Source organism: Rhincodon typus, chromosome 9 (assembly GCF_021869965.1).
Source record: "Rhincodon typus isolate 14 chromosome 9, sRhiTyp1.1, whole genome shotgun sequence".
Lineage (NCBI taxonomy): Eukaryota > Metazoa > Chordata > Chondrichthyes > Orectolobiformes > Rhincodontidae > Rhincodon > Rhincodon typus.
This window is the reverse complement of record NC_063340.1, coordinates 18,121,361-18,142,009: the sequence shown is the minus strand read 5'-3', so window position 1 is coordinate 18,142,009 and position 20,649 is coordinate 18,121,361. Positions and strand designations below refer to the sequence as shown.

Genomic DNA, 20,649 nt, shown 5'->3' with positions numbered 1-20,649 from the left:
AATGCCAAGCAATGACTATTTCCAATAAGAGATGATATAACCACCAACCCTCGACATTCAATGGTGTCACTATCATTGAAACCTCACTATCAACTTCTTAGGGGTTATTGTTGACCAGAAACTCACCTGAGCTCGCCACATAAACACTGCGGCTACAACAGCACGTTAGAGGTTAGGAATTCTGCAGTAAGTAACTCACGTCCTGACTCCCCAAAGCCTGTCCACCATCTACAAGGCATAAATCAGGAGTGTGATGGAATATTCCCCACTTGCCTGGATGAGTGCAGCCCCAACAACACTCAAGAAGCTGGACACCTTCCAGGATAAAGCAACCTACATGATTGGCACTACATTCACAAGCATTTACTCCTTCTACCATTGATGCTCAGTAGCAGCAGTGTGTACTATCTACAAGATGCACCTGCAAAAATTCACCAAAGATCCTTAGATAGCACCTTCCAAATCCATGATCGCTTCCTTCCAGATGGGCAAGGGCAGCAGAAACATGGGAAAACCACCAACTGCAAGTTCCTCTTCTAGCCACTCACCATCCTGACTTGGAAATACATTGCTGTTCTTTCACTGTCACAGGATCAAATCCTGGAATTCTCTCTTTAAAGGCATTGTGGGTCTACCTACAGAACACGGATTGTAGAGGTTCAAGAAGGCAGCTCACCACCACCTTCTCAACAGACAACTAGTGATGGGCAAGAAATGCTGGCCAGCCAGCGACGCCCATGTCTATGAGAGAATTACATGTACCAGTGTTAGAAATAATGCTTGGTAAACACCAGCCCTCAAATACAACAAATGAGGACATGAAAATATCTAGTCAACCAGTAAGCGACGAACATCCATGGATTTATGATGTGATTGAGAAGAAATCTCCCTCTTTGAGAATCTATTACATTACTATTTGTTTCAACACAGCAACCATCTTCTATGATGGACAAGCATAAGATTAAATGAGGTTATTCATAGAAATGCAAATGAGGTTATTCATAGAATCCCCACAGTGTGGAAACAGGCCCTTCGGCCCAACAAGTCCACACTGACCCTCACAGCATCCCACACAGACCCATTCCCCAAACCCACCTAATCTCCACATCCCTGAACACTATAGGCAATTTAGCATGGCCAATCCACCTAGCCTGCACATCTTTGGACTGTGGGAGGAAACTGGAGAACCCGAAGGAAACCCATGCAGACACAGGGAGAATGTGCAAACTTCACGCAGACAGTCGTCCGAGGGTGGAATCAAACCCGGGTACCTGGCGCCGTGAGGCAGCAGTGCTAACAACTGTGCCACCATGCCATCCGAAATGTTATGTGGAAACTAGCTGAGATCGCAGGAAAAAAGTCATCTGCAAAGGGGAATGAGGATGTTAAGTCTCCTCCAGATAAGGGAGGTGATCAATTATTGGATTTAATAGGAATGATATCCTCCACAAAGGTCAGCCAAGAGATAAAAGACTTCCAACTGAGAAGTGATTTACAGTGAATCAGAACCAGGTCTACATTTTTCAACTCGAAGTCCTGACAATCTTCCATGTCCAAAGAGAATGCATTTGAGAAGATTTGTGAAGCCTCCAGACTGCCTGAATTTGTGAAGTTAGAGACTAGAGGAAAGCTGGGATGTGGTAAATATAGAAGTCTTTAGACACCCAAATGTATGAATACCTTCCGTGGGGAAAAGGGAGGTCCATATTGTATAAGGTAATGGTTCTGAAAGAGTTCACGTTAGTGATTAAATATTATATCTGGTTCCTGATAAACTTTACATTATTTAGTCAGGCATAAGTGCAAATTGTACCTATTTCTATCATGCAACAAATTGCATCTTTTTAATACTCATGAATGTTTGATCCTCAACCACTGTTGACCCAACAGGTTCTTAGACTTAGTGTAGAAAGTAGGATTAAGGGGTTCTTGTGACACAGTGGTAGTGTCCCTGCCTCTGAGCCAGGCCTGGGTTCAAGTTTCACCTGCTCCAGAGGTGTGTAATAACATGTTGATTAGGGAAAATATCTAGGAAAGAGGAGTAGTGCAAGTACCCCACCTCGACCTTCAGCTGCGAGTGGTTGGTCGCTACAAATATATGATAGGTTCCTGACTCCCCACGCTACAGAAACATCCTTCCTGCATGTACCTTGTCAAGTCCTGTGAATATTTGGTATACTTATCGCCTTAACTACCTCTTCTGGCCATCTAATTTCAGGATGATTGAAATCGCCCATGACACTTTTAGCTTAACATGTTTTTGGATGTGACATTAAACTGAGATTCCCCCTGCCCTTTCATATGAACATAAAATATCCCATACTTGACTATTTCAGAGATGAGCAAGGAGTATTCCCACTGTACTGGCCAATAATTATTTATCAATCAACATCACAAAGAAATTATTTGGTCATTATCACTCCATGGGAGTTTGTTGCGTATGAATAGGTTGCTGTGGTTCCTACATTACAATTGTGGCCATACTTCAAACACTACTGCGTTGGCTATAAGGCATTTTGAGAAGTCTGGTGTTTGTGAAAAGTGCAATAAGTGCTAGCCTGTCTTTCTTTCCATTTCCCTGTTTTATTTGCATATTTCTTCCTTCACCTCCCTTCCACGAGTAGGCAGTCTGTACAGTATGCTTATTATCCTTTTATTAAAAATCCCCACCACAATGGACTCTATTTCTGGTTTACAGATGGGTGCCATCACTCGTTTTACTGCAATTATGTTTTCTCTAACAAATACCCTTTCCTTGTTTCCTCTTTCTCCCCTCCCTATCTTTATAAATAAATCACACCTAATATGGGCACCTCAGTGGTTAGCACTGCTGCCTCACAGCACCAGGGACCTGGGTTTGATTCCACCCTTAGGTGACTGTCTGTGTGCAGTTTGCACATTCTCCCCTTGTCCGTGTGGGTTTCCTGCCACAGTCCAAAGATATACAGGGCAGGTGGATTGGCCATGCTAAATTGCCCCATCGTGACCAGGGATGTGCAGGCTAGGTGGATTAGCCATGGGAAATGCAGGGTTACAAGGATAGGGTGGTTCTGAGTGGGATGCCCTTCACAGGGTCAGTTGGGACTGAATGGCCTGCTTCCACACTGTAGGGATTCTATTTTTGTAACTGTGTCTCAGTAATCCCTAGTCAGCTTCTTGTAATGTATCATTGCTTCCAGTTTCCCATCCTGTTAAGGACACTGTGTGCACTGCTGCACATAGATGACTTAACTCATTTTAAGAACAGTCTCTTTTGCTTTACTTTTATCTATTTTATATTCATACATTGGAAATGACAGCAAAAGTAGGACATTTAGCCATGCGAACCTGCTTCTGCATTTAACAGGATAATTACTGATCTTGTACCTCAACTCCACCCTCCCTCTCTATCCTTCTATTCCTTAATTCTGATAAATATCCAAAAGCAACTGACCTTGATCTTGAATATTCTCAACTACCAAGCATCTGCAGCTCTCAAAGGTAAAGAATTCCAAAGATTTATAACTCTTTCCATGACAAAGTTTTGTTCTGTCTCAGTCCTAAATGGGCAAACCCATTATTGTGAGACTCTGATCCTTGGTGTAGGCTGCCCAGTCCTGGGTAACATCCCCCCACACCAGCATATACCCTGACAAGTCACTTAGGAATTTTATACGCTCAATGTGATCACCTCTCACTTTCTAAACTCCAGGGAAGGTTGGTCCTGTCTACACAATCTCTTTTCATAGGACAAGTCTCTCAACCCAGGAACTATTTGAGTGAACCTTCACTGCATTCCCCTTGGTGCAAGTATGTTCTTCCTTAGGGAATGAGACCAGAACTTCATCAACTACTCCAAGAGTATCTTCACTATTGCCCTGTATAATTATAGTGAGATTCTTTAGTTTTATACCCCAATCCCTTTGTAACAGAAACTACCAGACAATTTTTCTTCCAAATTGCTTGCTTTAGCTGCATGTTAATATTCAGTGATTCATTTAAAAGGACACTCAAGGTCCTTTGGATACAAATATTTCCAAGTTTCTCACCATCAAAAAAAAGTGCTTTTTTTAAAATTCTTTAAAAAATATTTTTTATTCTCCTGTTCGAAAACGCTTCATTCTGAGACCATTCCCTGGCTTTAGTCTGTCTCCTGCTCTCCTGTTTTGTTTCATTTCTATTGAGCTTTGCTTCAATTTTTGGAGACCCTTTTCCTCCATAATATTGCTTTAAAAAGCTTTACCACCCCAATAATTCCCCTTTCCACTGAGATATTGGGCCAGAGGAAGCCAGTCCCATTGATACAGTTCCTTCTTGACACAATATTGATGCCAGTGTACCATGAAAAGGAATATCTCTTTCCCGCTGCAGCTTTTAGGCACAGCTCTTAAAGGGAAGACTAGAACTAGAGAACATAGTTTCAAAATAACAGGCCTCACATTTAGGAGAGCGATAAGGAGAATTTTTTCTCCCAGTGGGTCGTGAATCTGTGGAGGAGAGTTCCATAGAGAATGGTGGAGGCAGTGCCATTGAATAATTTGGAGGCTGAGTTAGATAGCTTCTTAACTAATGAGCGAGTCAAAGGGTATAGGGGATAGGCAAGAGAATGGAGATTGCCATTCAATCAGATCAACCATGTTCTTATCAAATACACAGCAGGCTCAAGGGACAGAACGGTGTACTTCCACTTCTGTTTAGTTTTTGTTTTATGTTAATTATTTGATCTGTAAGGTTTTGGAGTAGATCTGTAGCTCGGGTTGTGGGTGTTGAGGTTGGTTGGCTCGCCGAGCTGGTTTGTTGTTCCACAGATGTTTCGTTACCATGCTGGGTGATATCATCAGTGCAGCCTCCGATGAAGCGTCGTTGTGTTTTCCCACCTGGATTTTAAACTCTGGGGTCCATTGAGCTGGATTGCCTCACTTCCGGTTTTCCTTTGCAATGGAGTGTATATGGGGTCGAGTTCTACGTGCTTATTAATGGCTTTCTTCGTGGAGTGCCAGGCTTCTAGGAATTTCTAGAATTCGATCCCATATACGCTCCACTGTGAAGGAAAACCCGAAGTGAGGCAATCCAGCTCAATGAACTCCAGAGTTTAAAAACCAGGCGGGAAAACACACCGACGCTTCATCAGAGGCTGCACTGAGGATGTTACCAAGCATGGTAACGAAACGTCTGCGGAACAACAAACCAGCTCGGCGAGCCAACCAACCTCAATATTTGATCTGTTTCCGTTTAGGGTTGACTTCAACAATAATCCAGAGATTTTTGAGATCCGCTTCTTGAACCTAGCTCCCGATTTGGATATTGCCTCGGAAAGTCCTCTCCTGTTCATTCTAATCTACTTGTTTTATCATAGACCACAACAACTGCATCTTCTCCTTCCTTTCCAAATTCCTCTCCAGAAACGGTAGCTCAGTGGTTAGCACAGCTGCCTCACAGCTCCAGGGACCTGGGTTCGATCCCACCCTCGGGTGACTGTCTGTATTCTCCCCGTGTCTGCATGGGTTTCCTCCGGGTGCTCCGGTTTCCTCCCACAGTCCAAACATGCGCAGGCTCGGTGGATTAGCTATGCTAAATTGTCCATAGTGATCAGGGATGTGGAGATTAGGTGGGTTATAGGGGGATGGGACGGTGTGGATTTGTTGGGCCGAAGGGCCTGTTCCCACACTGTAGGGATTCCATGATACATTATTCTATGAAGCCTTGAGATACTACGTGGTCTGGGACTGGGTGGTTAACACCAACTTCAGGACTGAATAATCCAGTGGTTCAAAGCAAATCAGGAGAAGCTGGAGTGGAACAAGGCTTTCATAATTAGTAAACCACTCTGATACCAGCTAGTGTTTGATGATGTACATTGAACAGTGCTTGGGACTTAACATCACTACTTACTTCGTGTGAATGGTAGAAGGCAGCAATTCCCAAAGGCCAGAAGCAGCAGAGCATGGAGAAAACACTGAGGCCCAAATGGTCCCTGGGTGGTATCATCAGAAAATTGTCCTCACTTTCCGTCTCACTCGAGTAATCACTCTGCACAAAATCAAAAGGCAAGTTAATTACACGCCTTTCTTCATTTCATTACAGAATTGCCAGTTGGTAAAAACATCCAGGAACCAGGTAGAGTTGATGAACTGTGATTAAATAACAATGCATTCACTGAGGCTTATAACTTACACTTCAACATCATGCCACATGAGATGAAGGAACTCTCAATATCATCAAGTCTCGGTTAATCACGTCTGATAAACACAAATTTAAATAAATGGAACCCACTAAGGTACCTTGACAACTGCAAGACTGGAGGCTAGACCAGTCCCATAGAATCCCTACAGTGTGGAAGCAGACCATTTGGCCCATCGAGTCCACACTGACCTTCCAAAGAGCATCCCACCCAGACCCACCCCCTTCCGTATCCCTGTAACCTTGCATTTCTCATGGCCAATCCACCTAGCCTGGACACTATGACCAATTTAGCATGGCCAATCCACCTAACCTACACATCTGTAGACTGTGGGAGGAAACCCGTGCAGACACGGGGAGAACATGCAAACTCCACACAGACAGTTGCCCGAGACTGGAATCGAACCCAGCTCACTGGTGCTGTGAGGCAGCAGTGCTAACCACTGTTTTGACTGACATTGAAGTGACTCATAAGAAATATGTTTGCCAATGTTAGATTTTGTTTTTCTAGGGAGGCAAAATTCTTTGCCAATTCAGATAGGTGCTCCACTGATGGATTCAGAAGACAGGTGGGAATAGATTGTCCCATCATGAGACATAGAAAACTGGAAATAAACTCAATTAAGGAGAATAGGGACTATTGTGAATTGTTCTGGATGAGTCATTTCAGATTTGAAGCATTAACCGTTTCTCTCTCCACAGATGCTGCCAGACTCGCTGAGTTTCTCCAACATTCTGTGTTTGATTCAGATTTCTAGCAGTTGCAGTATTTTACTTTAATTTTAGTTGCAAATTGACTGGTTGCTTTGAAATTACCCCACCCTACATTTTTAACAAAAAAATGAACTGCTGCCAATAAAATTTGACTTTTATTTTTCAGATTAATTGTTTTGTTCACGAGTTTTCTTCACCAAATCTGACATGTCCTTTTGGAGGGAGGAACTGAGAGAATAATTGAACAGATCCCAATTGAATGCCTAAGATAAAAATAGAGGAGTGGGGAATCTGTTTAAAAAACACACATATTAGAGCAACCAATTTCATGAACAAGTGAGGATTGGTCATTAAAGGCCAGTTTTGAGATTATTTTCTTCCTCTGGCTTTACTCATGAGATAATTCCACCCATACCCACAACTAACAGGACCAACGTTGTGTATAAAATCCCATTTAAAGTTTTCAAGAAGATTTGTAGCTCTGGTTGTGGATGAGGTTGTAGCCTTGCTTGCTGAGCCGGTGGGTTTGTTTGCAAAAGTTTTGTCACTCTGCCAGGTAACATTGTCGGTGTACCTCTGGTGAAGTGTCAGTGTTCTGTTTTGCTTGTTATTTATACGTCTCGGTTTGCTGGCATGGTTGGTATTACTTCCGATTCTGTTTCTCAGTGGTTTGCACACAGGGTCTAACAAACATGATGAATTAGTACATGAGTACCAACTAGCCACCAAGAGACACGACCAATTCTCACTGGTCTCACTACACACTTAGAACGAGGCACGCGAATTCAACTGGGACAACACGTCCATAATCGCACAAGCCAAACAGACACGCCAGGGAATTCGTGGAGGCCTGGTATTCCAACCGGAACTCCATCAACAAACATATTGAATTAGACCCTGTGTACAAACCACTGAGAAACAGAACTGGAAGTGGTACCAACCACCCCAGCAAACCAAGGCATATAAATAACAAGCGAGACAGAACACCGACACCTCACCAGAGGCGCACTGACAATGCTACCTAGCAGGGTGACGAAACGTTTGCAACCAAACCCACCGGCTCGGCGAGCAAGTCTACAATCTCATAAAACCCCATGTAAGGCCTGCCACAAACACTATATCGGACAGACTGTGAGAAAACTAGCTATCAAGGTACATGAGCACCAACCAGCTACCAAGAGACACGAACAACTATCACTCGTTTCCATACACTCGGACAAAGAAGGCCATCAATTTGACTAAGACAACATAACCATCCTAGGACAAGCCAACCAAAGACACACACTGGATTTACTAGAGGCCTGGTACTCAACCCGGAACTCCATCAGCATGTGGAAGTAGACCCCATATACCAACCACTATGAAGCTGAACTGGAAATGAGGCCAACCACCACATCAGACCGGACAAAATAAATAACAAGTAGGACAGACCAACAATGCTTCATCAGAGGTACACTGATGACGTCTCCTAGTATGGAGATGAAATGTCTGCAAAGCAACCTAACAGCTTGGCGAACAAATCAACAACCTCATAACCTATGCCCGTAAGTCCTCCTAGTTTGATTTGAAATTAACTTTAATATGAGGTATTTTAACCAGTATATAGATTCTAGGATAAGAAGATGTAATATGTTTGGTGATTCACTTCACTTATTAAAAATAAAGACGTGGGATAAAACATTCGTCTTAAACACCTTAACCAGCCAAGCAATGTCACATGCCCTCCCTCTGAGAATTAGTGTTTTTTTTTTAAAAATAAGGACTAGTGAAAATGGCTTTTCAAACTTTATCTCTCCCCAGGATCTCAAAGACAGCAATGGTCTTCCAGTCTTCCCTTCTTTCTAGGTACATAAAACATGCCATCTTTCTTGTGGAATTTTATTATTTTATAATTCTCTTCTGGTTGGTTGAAATCCTCTCTCATATTTTACCATTACTCGTTGCTTGAAGGAATTATCAAACAGAGTTAAGACGCTCCATGACAGAATGTTTCTTGTTAACAAATGCAGCTGCTACAGCTGATGGTCACAGAATGAAGGAACAATTTGGTGCTGCTAGGATACAGGGCAATGATGTGGATGACTTGCTATCAATGGTCACCCATCAGCTGGGCATGGAAACCCTTTCAGTTCCATTATTGGGCAGAGTTGACATGCGCTGCCCAGAAAATGCATGCATAAGGTGAGTTTCACCCTATAATCCTAGTGGAGCCATAGATCACTATGCTGGAGCCGCTTTAGCAAAGAGAATGAAATGTAGTTATTTCACAAAGAACGCACAATACCAGTGACCTCTCTTACCTAACAGCAGAAGGAGACTGTGAGATGCTGTAAATATCTCCAGTTCCAACTGGAAAGCAAGACACAAAGTTGATGGGCACAGTCACTTTCACTGGCATTGCTGCCCACGTCTTTCTCTGATGTTCCTATTGTGGCTATTGAGAACCTCCTAAAGTAGGATGGAAACCCCAGCACAAACATGTTCATCTGCAGAGACCTCTTCTCCACCTCCTCCTCCTTTCCCTTACATTAGCTTGCCCCCTTTTCTGTGCAGCATCTGTTCATTCTCCCAGCCACCCTCTATTCCCAAGGGGAATGGTAACAAGTGAACTCATGCCTGGGAACAACTGGCTTATTTAGAAGGCATGGAGTTAGCACAAATTCATTCAACATGAACCAAACTATGCCACTCTTAATCTTTTGCAACTTTAAACTATAGAAAGCTCAAAATATTTGTAGAATTGAAGTAAAGCCAGAGAAAAAAAAAAATTACTTAGTGTCTAACCTGTGATAATCCCCAATTTGGGCTGCAAAAGAGGGGTGAGGTTGCCTTACTTCTGTGTGTTAAGATGTGCGAATTTAAGCTTGAGGATGAGATTCACTGCTGGAGTCACATCAGTGTTTCCTGTTGATTAATGCCATGATCTGCCTGCCCTATGTATTCACCCAGCCTTTCACTTCTTACATTGACATCGTGTCAATGTGATGTGCAGCAAGACTCACTCCAAAAGAATGTGGGTGGACCATCAGCCACCTTTCTGATCCTCAAATAACAACCATGACAATAACAATCCTAGTGGTTTCATTGCAGGTGCGGTGTTTTCAGAGCCCTTGCAATTTCCTTGGAATTGCTGTTGGCTGTGGAAGGCCTCTAAAGGTGACATAGTTCATGTTGGGTCAGTAGGGTTGCGAAATATGTCAGAAGCTTGTCTGGATTTTGGATCCTATTTTGCAGGTAAAGTTAAAAGGTGCTGACAACTTAACATTTCATAATTAAATGCTGTTGAATAATTTAAGTGCGTTTTTATTACTGTGATTGATCATAGGCATTCATTCGTACAAATGTAAGTGGCCATAAAATTGACCAGCAATTTGAAGGCATTCAGATGCTTTAGAGTGCTTTATCCAATGGACAAACGTTCTTCTGCATTGAGCAATGTCATGGTAATGATTTTAATGCATCAGTTGAACCAAGTGCTCTTTTTTCTCTTTCATTGACAGGCCAGCCATCTGTTCAGCCTTTGGTCAGTGGAACAGATTGCCAAGCTCTTTGATTGACAACTCAGTCATCTATTTAACATTTGAAATGTGAAATTTGTAGGGATCTGTTCCAATGCATGAAAGTCTTTTATATATTCAGATCTTGGGTGCTTTGGTGACCAGGCTATGAAATCTCATTATGAGTGCTTGGCTGAGCTTCAAGTCCAATGAGGGGGCAAAATTTATTTCAGGCTAGACGGTTAGTGAGAACGCCATTTTCCTTTCTTTGGGGAAGAATTGTATATTAAATGTCAGACTGACACTTAAATGACTCATGACAAGCCTTCATAGATGATAGGGGCAAGAGATCAGAGGAGAGGTGATGGCCTAGTGGTTTCATCACTAGACTATTAATCCAGAGACCCAGGTAACAATCCAGGGACCTGGTTTTGAATCCTGCCATGGCAGATGGTGGATTTTGAACTCAATTAAAAAAATCCAGAATTAAGATCTAATGATGACCATGAAACCATTATTGATTATTGGGGAATAAAACCCCATCTGGTTCGCTAATATCCTTTAGGGAAGGAAACTGCCATCCTTACCTGATCTGGCCTACATGTGACTCCAGACCCACAGCAATGTGGTTGACTCTTCCTCTGGACAATCAAGGATGGGCAACAAATGTTGGCCTAGTAAGCGACACACTCGTCCCGTGAATTAATTTAAAAAAAACCCCACCAGTTAAGAGATGCTGGTCAATCACAGGCCAACAGCTCTTAAGTGCAGGCAAGGCTACTGGGGGAATAGTGGCAGCCACTGCAATGCACCCATCTTGGGCCCAGAATTGGCAAGGAACCCAGGCCACAGATATTAGTGACCACAAATGAATGAAGGCAAGATGCAGGTTCGGAGAGGTGCTATGGGAGACGGGGTAGGAGGTGGCTCTCAGTCATCTCCTCTTCCTGATGCAAGGCATGACTGAAAATGAAGACACTTTTGGGAGCTCATAAGTAAACACAACTAGCAGTGGAAGGATCAGGCTCATAAATGGGCATTAATTACCTACTTAAGGACTCCAATAGGAGGTGGTATGGGAAAACTGTCTGTCTATGAGCCTTTTTTCCCCCATCTGGCACCATCCTACCCATTGAAATGCCCCTTAGCCTCCAAATCCAATTGGCTGAAGCATTAATGACCCAGTCACCAGACAGGAAACTAATGCAAAGATGACTGAATTATTTATTTTTAACATAACTGGAACACAGGAATACATTGTTTAGAAGGTGACAGCCTACTGTTATTATTGCTTGTCAATTAATCCAAAGACTTTCGTAAATTTCTGGGGACCAGGTTCAAATTCTGTAGATGGTAGAATCTGAATTCAATTTTTTAAAAAAAGTTATAATTAAGAGTCTAATGACGACCATGAAGCTGTTGTCAATTGTCAGGAAAAACCCTTTTGGCTCCTTAGTGTCCATTAAGGAAGAAAACTGCCACCTGGTCTGGCCTACATGTGACTTCAGACCCACAGCAATATGGTTGACTCTTAACTGCCCTCTGGGCAATTAGGGATGGCCAATAAATGCTCGGCTAACCAATGAAGACCAAATCCTGTGAATAAATAAAAATAGCTCTTTGTCCGTATTTTGCCAATCAATCAGATCGTGGTTGATCCAAATTTTACTTTCATTTATCCACTTTGGTTCCACATCTCTGCAAGACGGGTCTAGGCCCGAAACGTCAGCCTTCCTGCTCCTATGATGCTGTTTGGCCTGCTGTGTTCATCCAGCTCTACACGTTGTTATCTCAAAAATACACCCCTTCTGAGTTTTGACATTTTCATTTGACGTAGTGTGGAACTTTTCTTTTTTTAAGGTGTCAGTGGGTTGGGAGAGTTTCAGAATTCCACTTGCCTTTGTGTGAGAAAATCCTTTCTATTGTGAACAGGCTGACTGTAATTTTAACCTTATGCTCTTTGTTCTTGAATGTCACTAGGAGGAAATAATTTCTCTATTTACTGTAATCTGTACTGTAGAAGAATGAGGGGCATCTTATAGAAACACATAAAATTACATGAAGGGAATGGATAAGATAGAAGCAGGGAGGTTGTTTCCACTGGCTGGTGAAAATAGCACGAGGGGCCATAGCTGCAAAATAAGGGGGAGCAGATTTACTGCTGAGTTGAGGAGGAACTTCTTCACCCAAAGGGTTGTGAATCTGTGTAATTCCCTGCCCAGTGAAGTAATTGAGGCTACCTCTCTGAATGTTTTTAAAGTGAAGATAGATGGATTTTTGAACAGTGAAGGAATCGAAGGTTATGGTGAGCGAGCGGGTAAGTGGAGCTGAGTCCATGAAAAGATCAGCCATGATCTTATTGAATGGTACAGCAGGCTTGAGGGGCAAGACGGCCTACTCCTGCTCCATTTCTTATGTTCTTAATCATCTCAATCAGGTAATCTTTTAATCCACTACAGTTACTCAAGAGAATACAAGTGTAGTCTATGCACCCTGAAGCCTTTTTAGCTGATGAATTGGCCTTATGAGAGCCTGGGAAGGGCTACAAGTTTTTTTCTGAGGTGTAATGCAGAGAACTGGGTGACTTGAAATAACTTGGGATGACCTGTACCAAAAACTACATCTTACAGTCTCTCACAAACTCTCACACAAACAGTGACATGTTCAAAGCAAAAGGATTGGAGGAAGCAGTTCAGAGAAAAATGAAGGGAGGATAATCAAGGAACTTTGACGAAATAATGCTGATCATGCAAGACTAAAATCTGTCTAAGGTCCACAAGCTCAGAGGATGTTGCCTCGCCTGGAGAGCTTTGGTTCTGAAGAGAGATTGGACAAACTGGGGTTGTTTACCTTGGAACAGAGGAGATATATGAAATGATGAGGACATAGATAGAATAGAGTAGTAAAAAAAACTTCTACCCTTGGCCCTTGGGATAGAAAATAATGGCAAAGGGCAGGAGGTTTAGAGGGGATGTGAGGAAAAAGAGGAAAGCAGAAATCTGGAACTCACTGCCTGTAAGGGCATAGAGGCTGAAACACTTATAACATTTAAGTCGTATTTAAATGCACTTGCAATGCTAAGACTTTCATTGCTATGCGCTAAGTGCTGGGTACTCTTAACTGGCACAAACTCAATGGGCCAAAGGATCTGTTTGTGTGCTGTAGATCCCTAGGACTAGGTCATTCCTCTCAGTGACATTGTTTGTTGGATAAATATTGACCAGAACATCAGAGATTGCTCCCCTGCTTTATCTTTGAAATTGTGCAGTAGTATCTTTTATGCCCATCTGGGAGGATGGACGTGGTCTCAGATTATTACTCAGAGCAAAAGCTGACAGCTTCACGCCCATAGCACTGCCTCAGTACTAACACTGTGGTGTCAGCCTGGATTATGGACTCCAGTCCCAGAAGTGGACGTTGAATCCATGACATTCTGACTCAGACAAGACTGATAGCACTGAGATGAAAGCTGATAAACCTTTAGGAGGAATCATTAGAAAAGGAGTTAAAAACTTAAAAGGTCCAAATGTTTAAAACAGAGACTCTGCATAACATTGCATATATTGTGAATGGTCACTTCCTCTGAGTAGTCACAAGAGAAGGCAAGAGATGGCCTTCAGGTAACCAAAGTAGAATAATGACCTTAATTACGGAGCTACCAATTAGGCTTAATAGCTTCCAAAGGAATGCATCTTCGGGGATCAATGGCACTTATTCCTGAGAGCTAAGAGACATTATAGAGAGTGGATTTGTGAGGCATGAACAATCATTATCAGACAGCTACTGTGAACAAGAGGTGGTGCCAGCTATTTGGGCAGCACAGTAGCTCAGTGGTTAGCACTGCTGTCTCACAGTACCAGGGACCTGGGTTTGATTCCACCCTTGGGTGACTGTCTGTGTGGATTTTGTACATTCTCCCTGTCTCTGTGTGGGTTTCCTCCCACAGTCCAAAGATGTGCAGGCTGGATGGGTTAGCCATAGGAAATGCAATGTTCCAGGGATAGGGTAGGGGAAATGGGCCTGAGTAGGATGCTCTTCGTAGGGTTGGAGTTGACTTGATGGGTCAAATGGCCTGCTTCCATGCCATAGGGATTCTATTTCATACTGCTCTGAAGGTGACAACATCAACAGCACTAGTAGTAATTTCAACTAATAGGATTCTGCCAACCACACCAATGACTATATGAACATCAGTGCTGCTGCAATGTCAGATATGTAGGTCATGAATCCCAACAAACTGCAGACCATATTAAACAACACATCCCTTTGGCTGTTTCCAATAGCTAGAGTATTGACTAAAATCAATCAGCTTGTGTTTGCAAAACTCAGAATATAATGGTAAATGTGATTTTGTGGTTGCACAACACTTGCTGAACAAAGCTTTGTGGACTGAGAGTAACCCTTAAAACCAATTTAAGATTACCTGGCTGACTTACAAAGTAGCTTGCTTACTCTTGATAGAATCAGCATATATTCATATGGGAGACTCTACAAATAAGATAATAAGTATAGGCATTGCATGTACAAGTATGTACCTGTTTTGAATTCAACAAGTGCATGGGAAGAGTCGGTCCCTGGTGGTTTCTATAAACCAATTAGCATTCTTATCTGAGAAGTAGAAATTGTTGCAAGATGAAAAGGTTTGCTAGGCTGTCTCCAGTTCAGCAATACTCGCTATCAGTGAATTAATGGACACTGTAGAGATACTAGTTGGCTGAAGGACAAGGGAAATGGGAAACAGACAGATAATTACAGATCTACAAGTTCTATTTCAATCCCATAAAATGGCATTGACTATCAGAATAAACGAGACAATTATCTGTACAATAACAACCTAGTTGTTAAAAACAGTTGTCAGCATATCTTTGGAAAGGGAAGAGACTGGTTGATTAACATGTCAAATTCTTTGAGGAGTAATAACTCAAATGGACTTCTATATTGTGGCTGAACTCAATGTCTAAAACTAATTGGACAATATTTCACATGAAGAAATACAGACACTTTAATGTGTCAGGGATAGTCATGGGAATAGGTAGGAGACTGGCTGAAGAGTAGGAAATTCCTGGTTAAAGGGGGAATGTCATTATTGAGGAATCAGTGGTGGCAATGGGAAGAGGAGGACTGGAAGAAATGACCAAACAGGTTTCCGTTTCCTGCCTTCAGCTGACTAATTCAAATCAAAGATGGGAATATGAGGATATCAGAGCAGCTGGCTGGTTTGGACCAGCTCCTGATTTTATTTTTCATTTCTGTCAGGCAACCAATTGCAGCTGATGAAAGCTTTAAGAATGCAGTGGAACAGGAGCTCACAGACAGTAGGAGGAGTTGGGTAAAATATTCCTGGTGGTCAGAATGAAGACAGATAAGATCTGAGGCTGACCTGAAAAGAAAATGGGGTTAAAGTAATCCGGAAAGAAATTGCAACTGATTTAAAACTGTTGCCATAAACTCAATACAGACAGTTAAGTCAATAACATAGACTGTAGAGTCCCTATAGTGTGGAAACAGGCTCTTTGGCCCAACAAGTCCACACTGACCATCTGAAGGGCACCCTACCCAGACCCATCCATAACCCTGCATTTCCCATGGCTAACACATCTAATCTACACATCTTTGAACACTACGGGCAATTTAGTATGGCCAACCCACCTATTTAGACTGTGGGAGGAGACCACAGTACCTGGAGGAAATCAGAAGAATGTGCAAACTCCACACAGACAGTCACCTGAGGGTGGAATCAAACCTGGATCCTTGGCACTGTAAGGCAGCAGTGCTAACCACTGAGCAACTGTGCCATCCTTTTACTCTGAGGGTTGTGAAGCTTTACAATTCTCTACCAGACAGAGCTGTGGAAGCTCAGTCCTTCGGTATGTTTCAGGTCATGGGAGTGGAAATCGTAAATTCAGAGTATTATTCCCAGCATTAATTTAAAGGAAGATGTGGGTTCAAACTAGTAACAAATGTATATTTAAGATAGGCACCTTATTTATAAAGCCTGGAATAGACTTTCAGATGAAGCAGTGGAAAATTCTCACATTATTTAAACAGATGCTGGAGATGAAAAAGGTGTATAATTTTACATAGATGCGTATTATATGCGCACATCCTACTCATATCCATGTATGTAGATCATGTCCATACGTATAGAGACATATACGTCCTTTGAAAGGAGCAACCCAATTAGTTCCACTCTTCTGCTCTTTCCTCATAGTCCAAATACATTCCATTCTTAATTAAACATCCAATTCCCTTTTTACTGTTGAATCTATTGTAACCAGATTTTCCAAAGAGTGTGTTCCAGTTCTTAATTAATCAATCTGCGAAAAATAGTCTCATCTTGCCTCTAGTAACCTGTTCGACGACCTTATATCTCTGTTCTCTGGTTACATGGTTAAAGCTATTTTGAGGTTAAATGGTTAAATCACCTCATTTAAATTCAGAGTAGCTACAAGGTTTTTCAGGGAACGACATTGTTAACATGACTTCTTCCTACATCAACTCCCACACAGTAATTACTGACAATCTGATTCATATCATCACAGAACTGTGTTTACTTTCACTTTCATCTATTCCATCAAGAAAAAAAGAATTTAATGTGAGAACTGAAAGGTAATTCTATGACTTAATTAGCAGAACAGTTCATCAGTCTGGTCTTGATGATAATTACTCCATTTTTGACCCAGTTCAGTTTATAGAAAGAGTTTGGAGTGAGCCCCAGCTTGCTTTGTAATGTAGCTGTGGCTCAATGAATTGGATTCTTACTTTTGAATTAAGAGGTTGTAGGTTCAATCCCCACTCCAGAAACTTGAACAGATGATCTAGACTAACACCCCAGTGTAGCAATGGGTTAGCGGTACACTGTCAGTGGGTGTTGCCTTTTCGATGGAACATTAAACTGAGTTCTCTCTGCTCTTTTATGTGGGCAGAAAAGATCCAATGAAGTACAGTGAAGTTCTCTTCAGGTTTCCTCGGTGATGTTTATTCCTTGACCAAAAATACATGATCTGGTTTTTATCCTACAGTTGTTTGTGGGAACTGTTATGCATTAATTGCCTACCAGGTTCCCCTGTGTTGTGAAAATTACACCACTTCAAAAGCACTCAATGGGCTGTAAAACTCTTCAGGAATGTCCTGAGGTTGTCAAAAGTGCGATATCACAGAAATGTTACAGTGCAGAAACAGACCATTCGGACCATCATCCCTGCACTGGCTCTTCCAATGACGAGCAGGAATTAGTGCCATTCTCCTGCCTTTTACCCTATACCTTCACATATTGTTCCCTATTTAAATAATTATAAGGCCCTGTTGAATAGATCAATTGAATCTGCCTCCATCACACTTTCAGGCAAGGCATTCCAGAGCTGAACAATTCATAGTTATTTGTTTAATGACCTTAAATCTCTGTTCTCTGGTTGCAACGTTAAAGGTATTTTCTGAGGTTAGATGGTTAAATCACCTCTTCACATCACATTTGCTTCTTTTGAAAATCACTAAATCTGTGCCCTCTCATTCTTGATCCTTTTATAAACAAGAACCAGGCAGGACATTGGCTCAGTGGTTAGCACTGCTGCCTCACAGCACCAGGGACACTGGTTTGATCCATATTCAGGTGACTGTCAGTGCCATGCTAAATTGCCCATAGTGTCCACGGATGTGCAGGCTAGGTAGGTTAGCCATGGGAAATACAGGATTACAGGGATAGGATAGGAATGTAGGTCTGGGAGGGATGCTCTTTGAAGGGTCAGCGTGGACTTAATGAGCTGAATGATCTCTTTCTGCAATGTAGCGATTCTGATTCTCTCAGTTTCTTCCTTTTCCTCTTTCTCCAGCCCCCTTATGAATTAGAGAACTTCTACCATATCACTTGGCCTTCTCTCCAAGGCAAACAATCCCAAATTCTTCAATCTGTCCTGATAACTGAAATTTTCAACCCTGGAACCATTCTTATAAATATTTTCTGCATTCTCTCCAATATACTCACATCCTTCTTATAGTGTGGCACCCAAAACTGCACAAGCTGAGGCCAAGTCAATGCCTTATACAGTTTTGGCATAACCTCCTTGCACTTATACTTTCTGTCCATGTTAGTAAAGCCCAGAATGCTTTATACTTTATTAATTGCTCTCTCCGCCTGTCCGGCCACCTTCGGTGCACATATATACCTTGGTCCAGTAGTGTATCCTTTCTTGTTGGACTGGACACACACTACCGTAGGAAACTCTCCTGCACCCAATCTAGGAACACTTGCCCCTTGCTGCTCCTTATATCACCAGTATCTCCGGTCTATACTAAGGTAACTGAAAATCAATCAATAAAAACTAATCCATAATGTTGGCATCTCGCTGTAATTTCCCTGCAGCTTTGTTCCTGTATACCTTTCCCATTAGTTAATGGTCTATAGATTACACCGAGCAATGTAATTTTTGTTCCTTAGCTCTAGCCAAACTGATTCTGTCCTTGAATCCTCTGAGATACCCTCTTTCTCCAGCACCGCAATGGTCTTCTTAACCAATATCACTGCCTGTTCTCCTTTCTTTCTAATTGTTTTGAACACCTTGTACCCAGGAATATTTAACATCCAGTCCTGCCCCTCCTTGATCCAGGTCCCTGCTATCAGTAAAACATTCGACTTCCACATGGTGATCTGTATCTATAAACCCCCAATCTTAATAATAACTGTAAACTATGCTCTATAAATTCATATGCATGCACACTAACAGTGATTTAGAGGGTATAAATGCAAGTTTTTTTTAAAAATATAATTTCTAAAACCCCTTTCATTATTCCTCCAGTGAAAGTGGAAAAATGTATACTGAAATCTGCTGAGTGAACACAACCTCCAGTATGTACTGGATTGTTGACAATTTTTATTACTCTGTCAAGGGCCTTCCAAAGAAATTTGGGCCTTCCCACTTCTGGCTCTGTAACCGTCAAGAGCTCTCCGTCCTCTATTTATCCAGTCCATCTCTGATTCCCTTCAACTCACTGCTGACCATTATACATTCAGCAGCTCAGGCCATAAGGACTGGAACTTAACCCTAAAACTCTCTGCCCCTCAACTCTCCTTTAGGATGCTTCTTAAAATGTACGTCTTTGGGTCACCTTTCCTCATACCTCCTTCTGTGGCTCAGTCTCAAAGCTGTTTGCTAAAACAGTTGCGGCTTTTTCATTTGTTATAGATACTATATTAACTCCAGTACTGGTCCTACAGCATCTACCTCGGGAGCCAGTTGGATAGTTTGAGTCATTGGCATTGTGTCGCCATTGACTTCAATGGAATGTAAAATCAAACACACTTATAAAATGGATTCAGGCCCAATGCTGTTTTCATTCCCATTGTACAGCTCATATTAAAATTACCCTTCCCCCCCCAAACTTAGCCCAACTCCAGGACACACAGTTTCCAACATAACAATTTGAGAAAAGCTTCCTACCTCCAGCTCTTGGAAGTCATCCTCATCCTCCACATCATAAGACAGGGTTTGGACTTTGTCGTCAGCTGACAGGTCAATGAATTGGCTGTCTCCAAAATCCAGCCCATCCTTTGTGGGGGATCTGCTTTCAATGAAAGTTGTTTCGCAGCAATCTGAACTATTGCTCTCGCTCCAGGGTCTCAGCATGCTCTCAGAGTACAAAATGATATTGGGTCGGTACTGGGCCTCGACGGTGTGCTGTAAGGTACTGGGGTTGAGGACCTGTTGCTGGCCAGAGTCATTCCTGCTCCGCTCAATGTAGTTGTGAGGTGGGAAACTCCCCAGTACGTGTCCCTTGTATTGAGGAGCTGAGTAAAGAGATCCCAACCCATCCTTGCCATCTATCGCCAGGTCTTTCGTGTTGATAAGACCGTTCCTCTTCCCAGTCTCAATGGTTGCTTTATGACTCAAGCCCTTGCTTTCATCTGCAGGTTTCTCCATTTTTTTTTGTCACCTCCTGATTGCTTTGACTTCCCAGTGCTGTCCAAGAGGAAAGGTTATTTAAGTGGCACCCACATTCCACCTCGAGGTCTTCCTCCTGCTGAAAGAACAGAGATATTATGTTGCTTACTACTGCAAATTAGGTTAAAACTCTTGATGCATCCTCAGACTTCCTGGCCACTCTTTTCCCAAAGGTACTCAATTTTCAGATCTCAAATCAACAACTCACATTTTATTAAGGACCTTTAATGCAAGAAAACACCTGAAGATGCTTCAAAAGGAATATTATTGAGCGTAGCTTGAAGCCAAGACACAGAATGAGGTATTAGGACAGCTGACCAAAAGCTTGGCTAAATAGTTAGGTT

General features: G+C 42.2%; 1 protein-coding gene across 1 annotated transcript in view; it reads right to left on the bottom strand.

Annotated features, from left to right (window-relative positions):
• LOC109929844 (synapse differentiation-inducing gene protein 1) overlaps positions 1 to 20,284 on the bottom strand; it is a 41,427-nt gene extending 21,143 nt beyond the window's left edge. The window contains exons 1-2 of the mRNA XM_020529428.2: positions 19,805 to 20,284; positions 5,872 to 6,009 (exon numbers count right to left, since the gene is read on the bottom strand). Of these exons, the coding sequence (XP_020385017.1) occupies positions 5,872 to 6,009; positions 19,805 to 20,284 (618 nt within the window). The remainder of the gene's footprint in view (positions 1 to 5,871; positions 6,010 to 19,804) is intronic.
• Between the last annotated feature and the right edge of the window lie 365 nt (positions 20,285 to 20,649).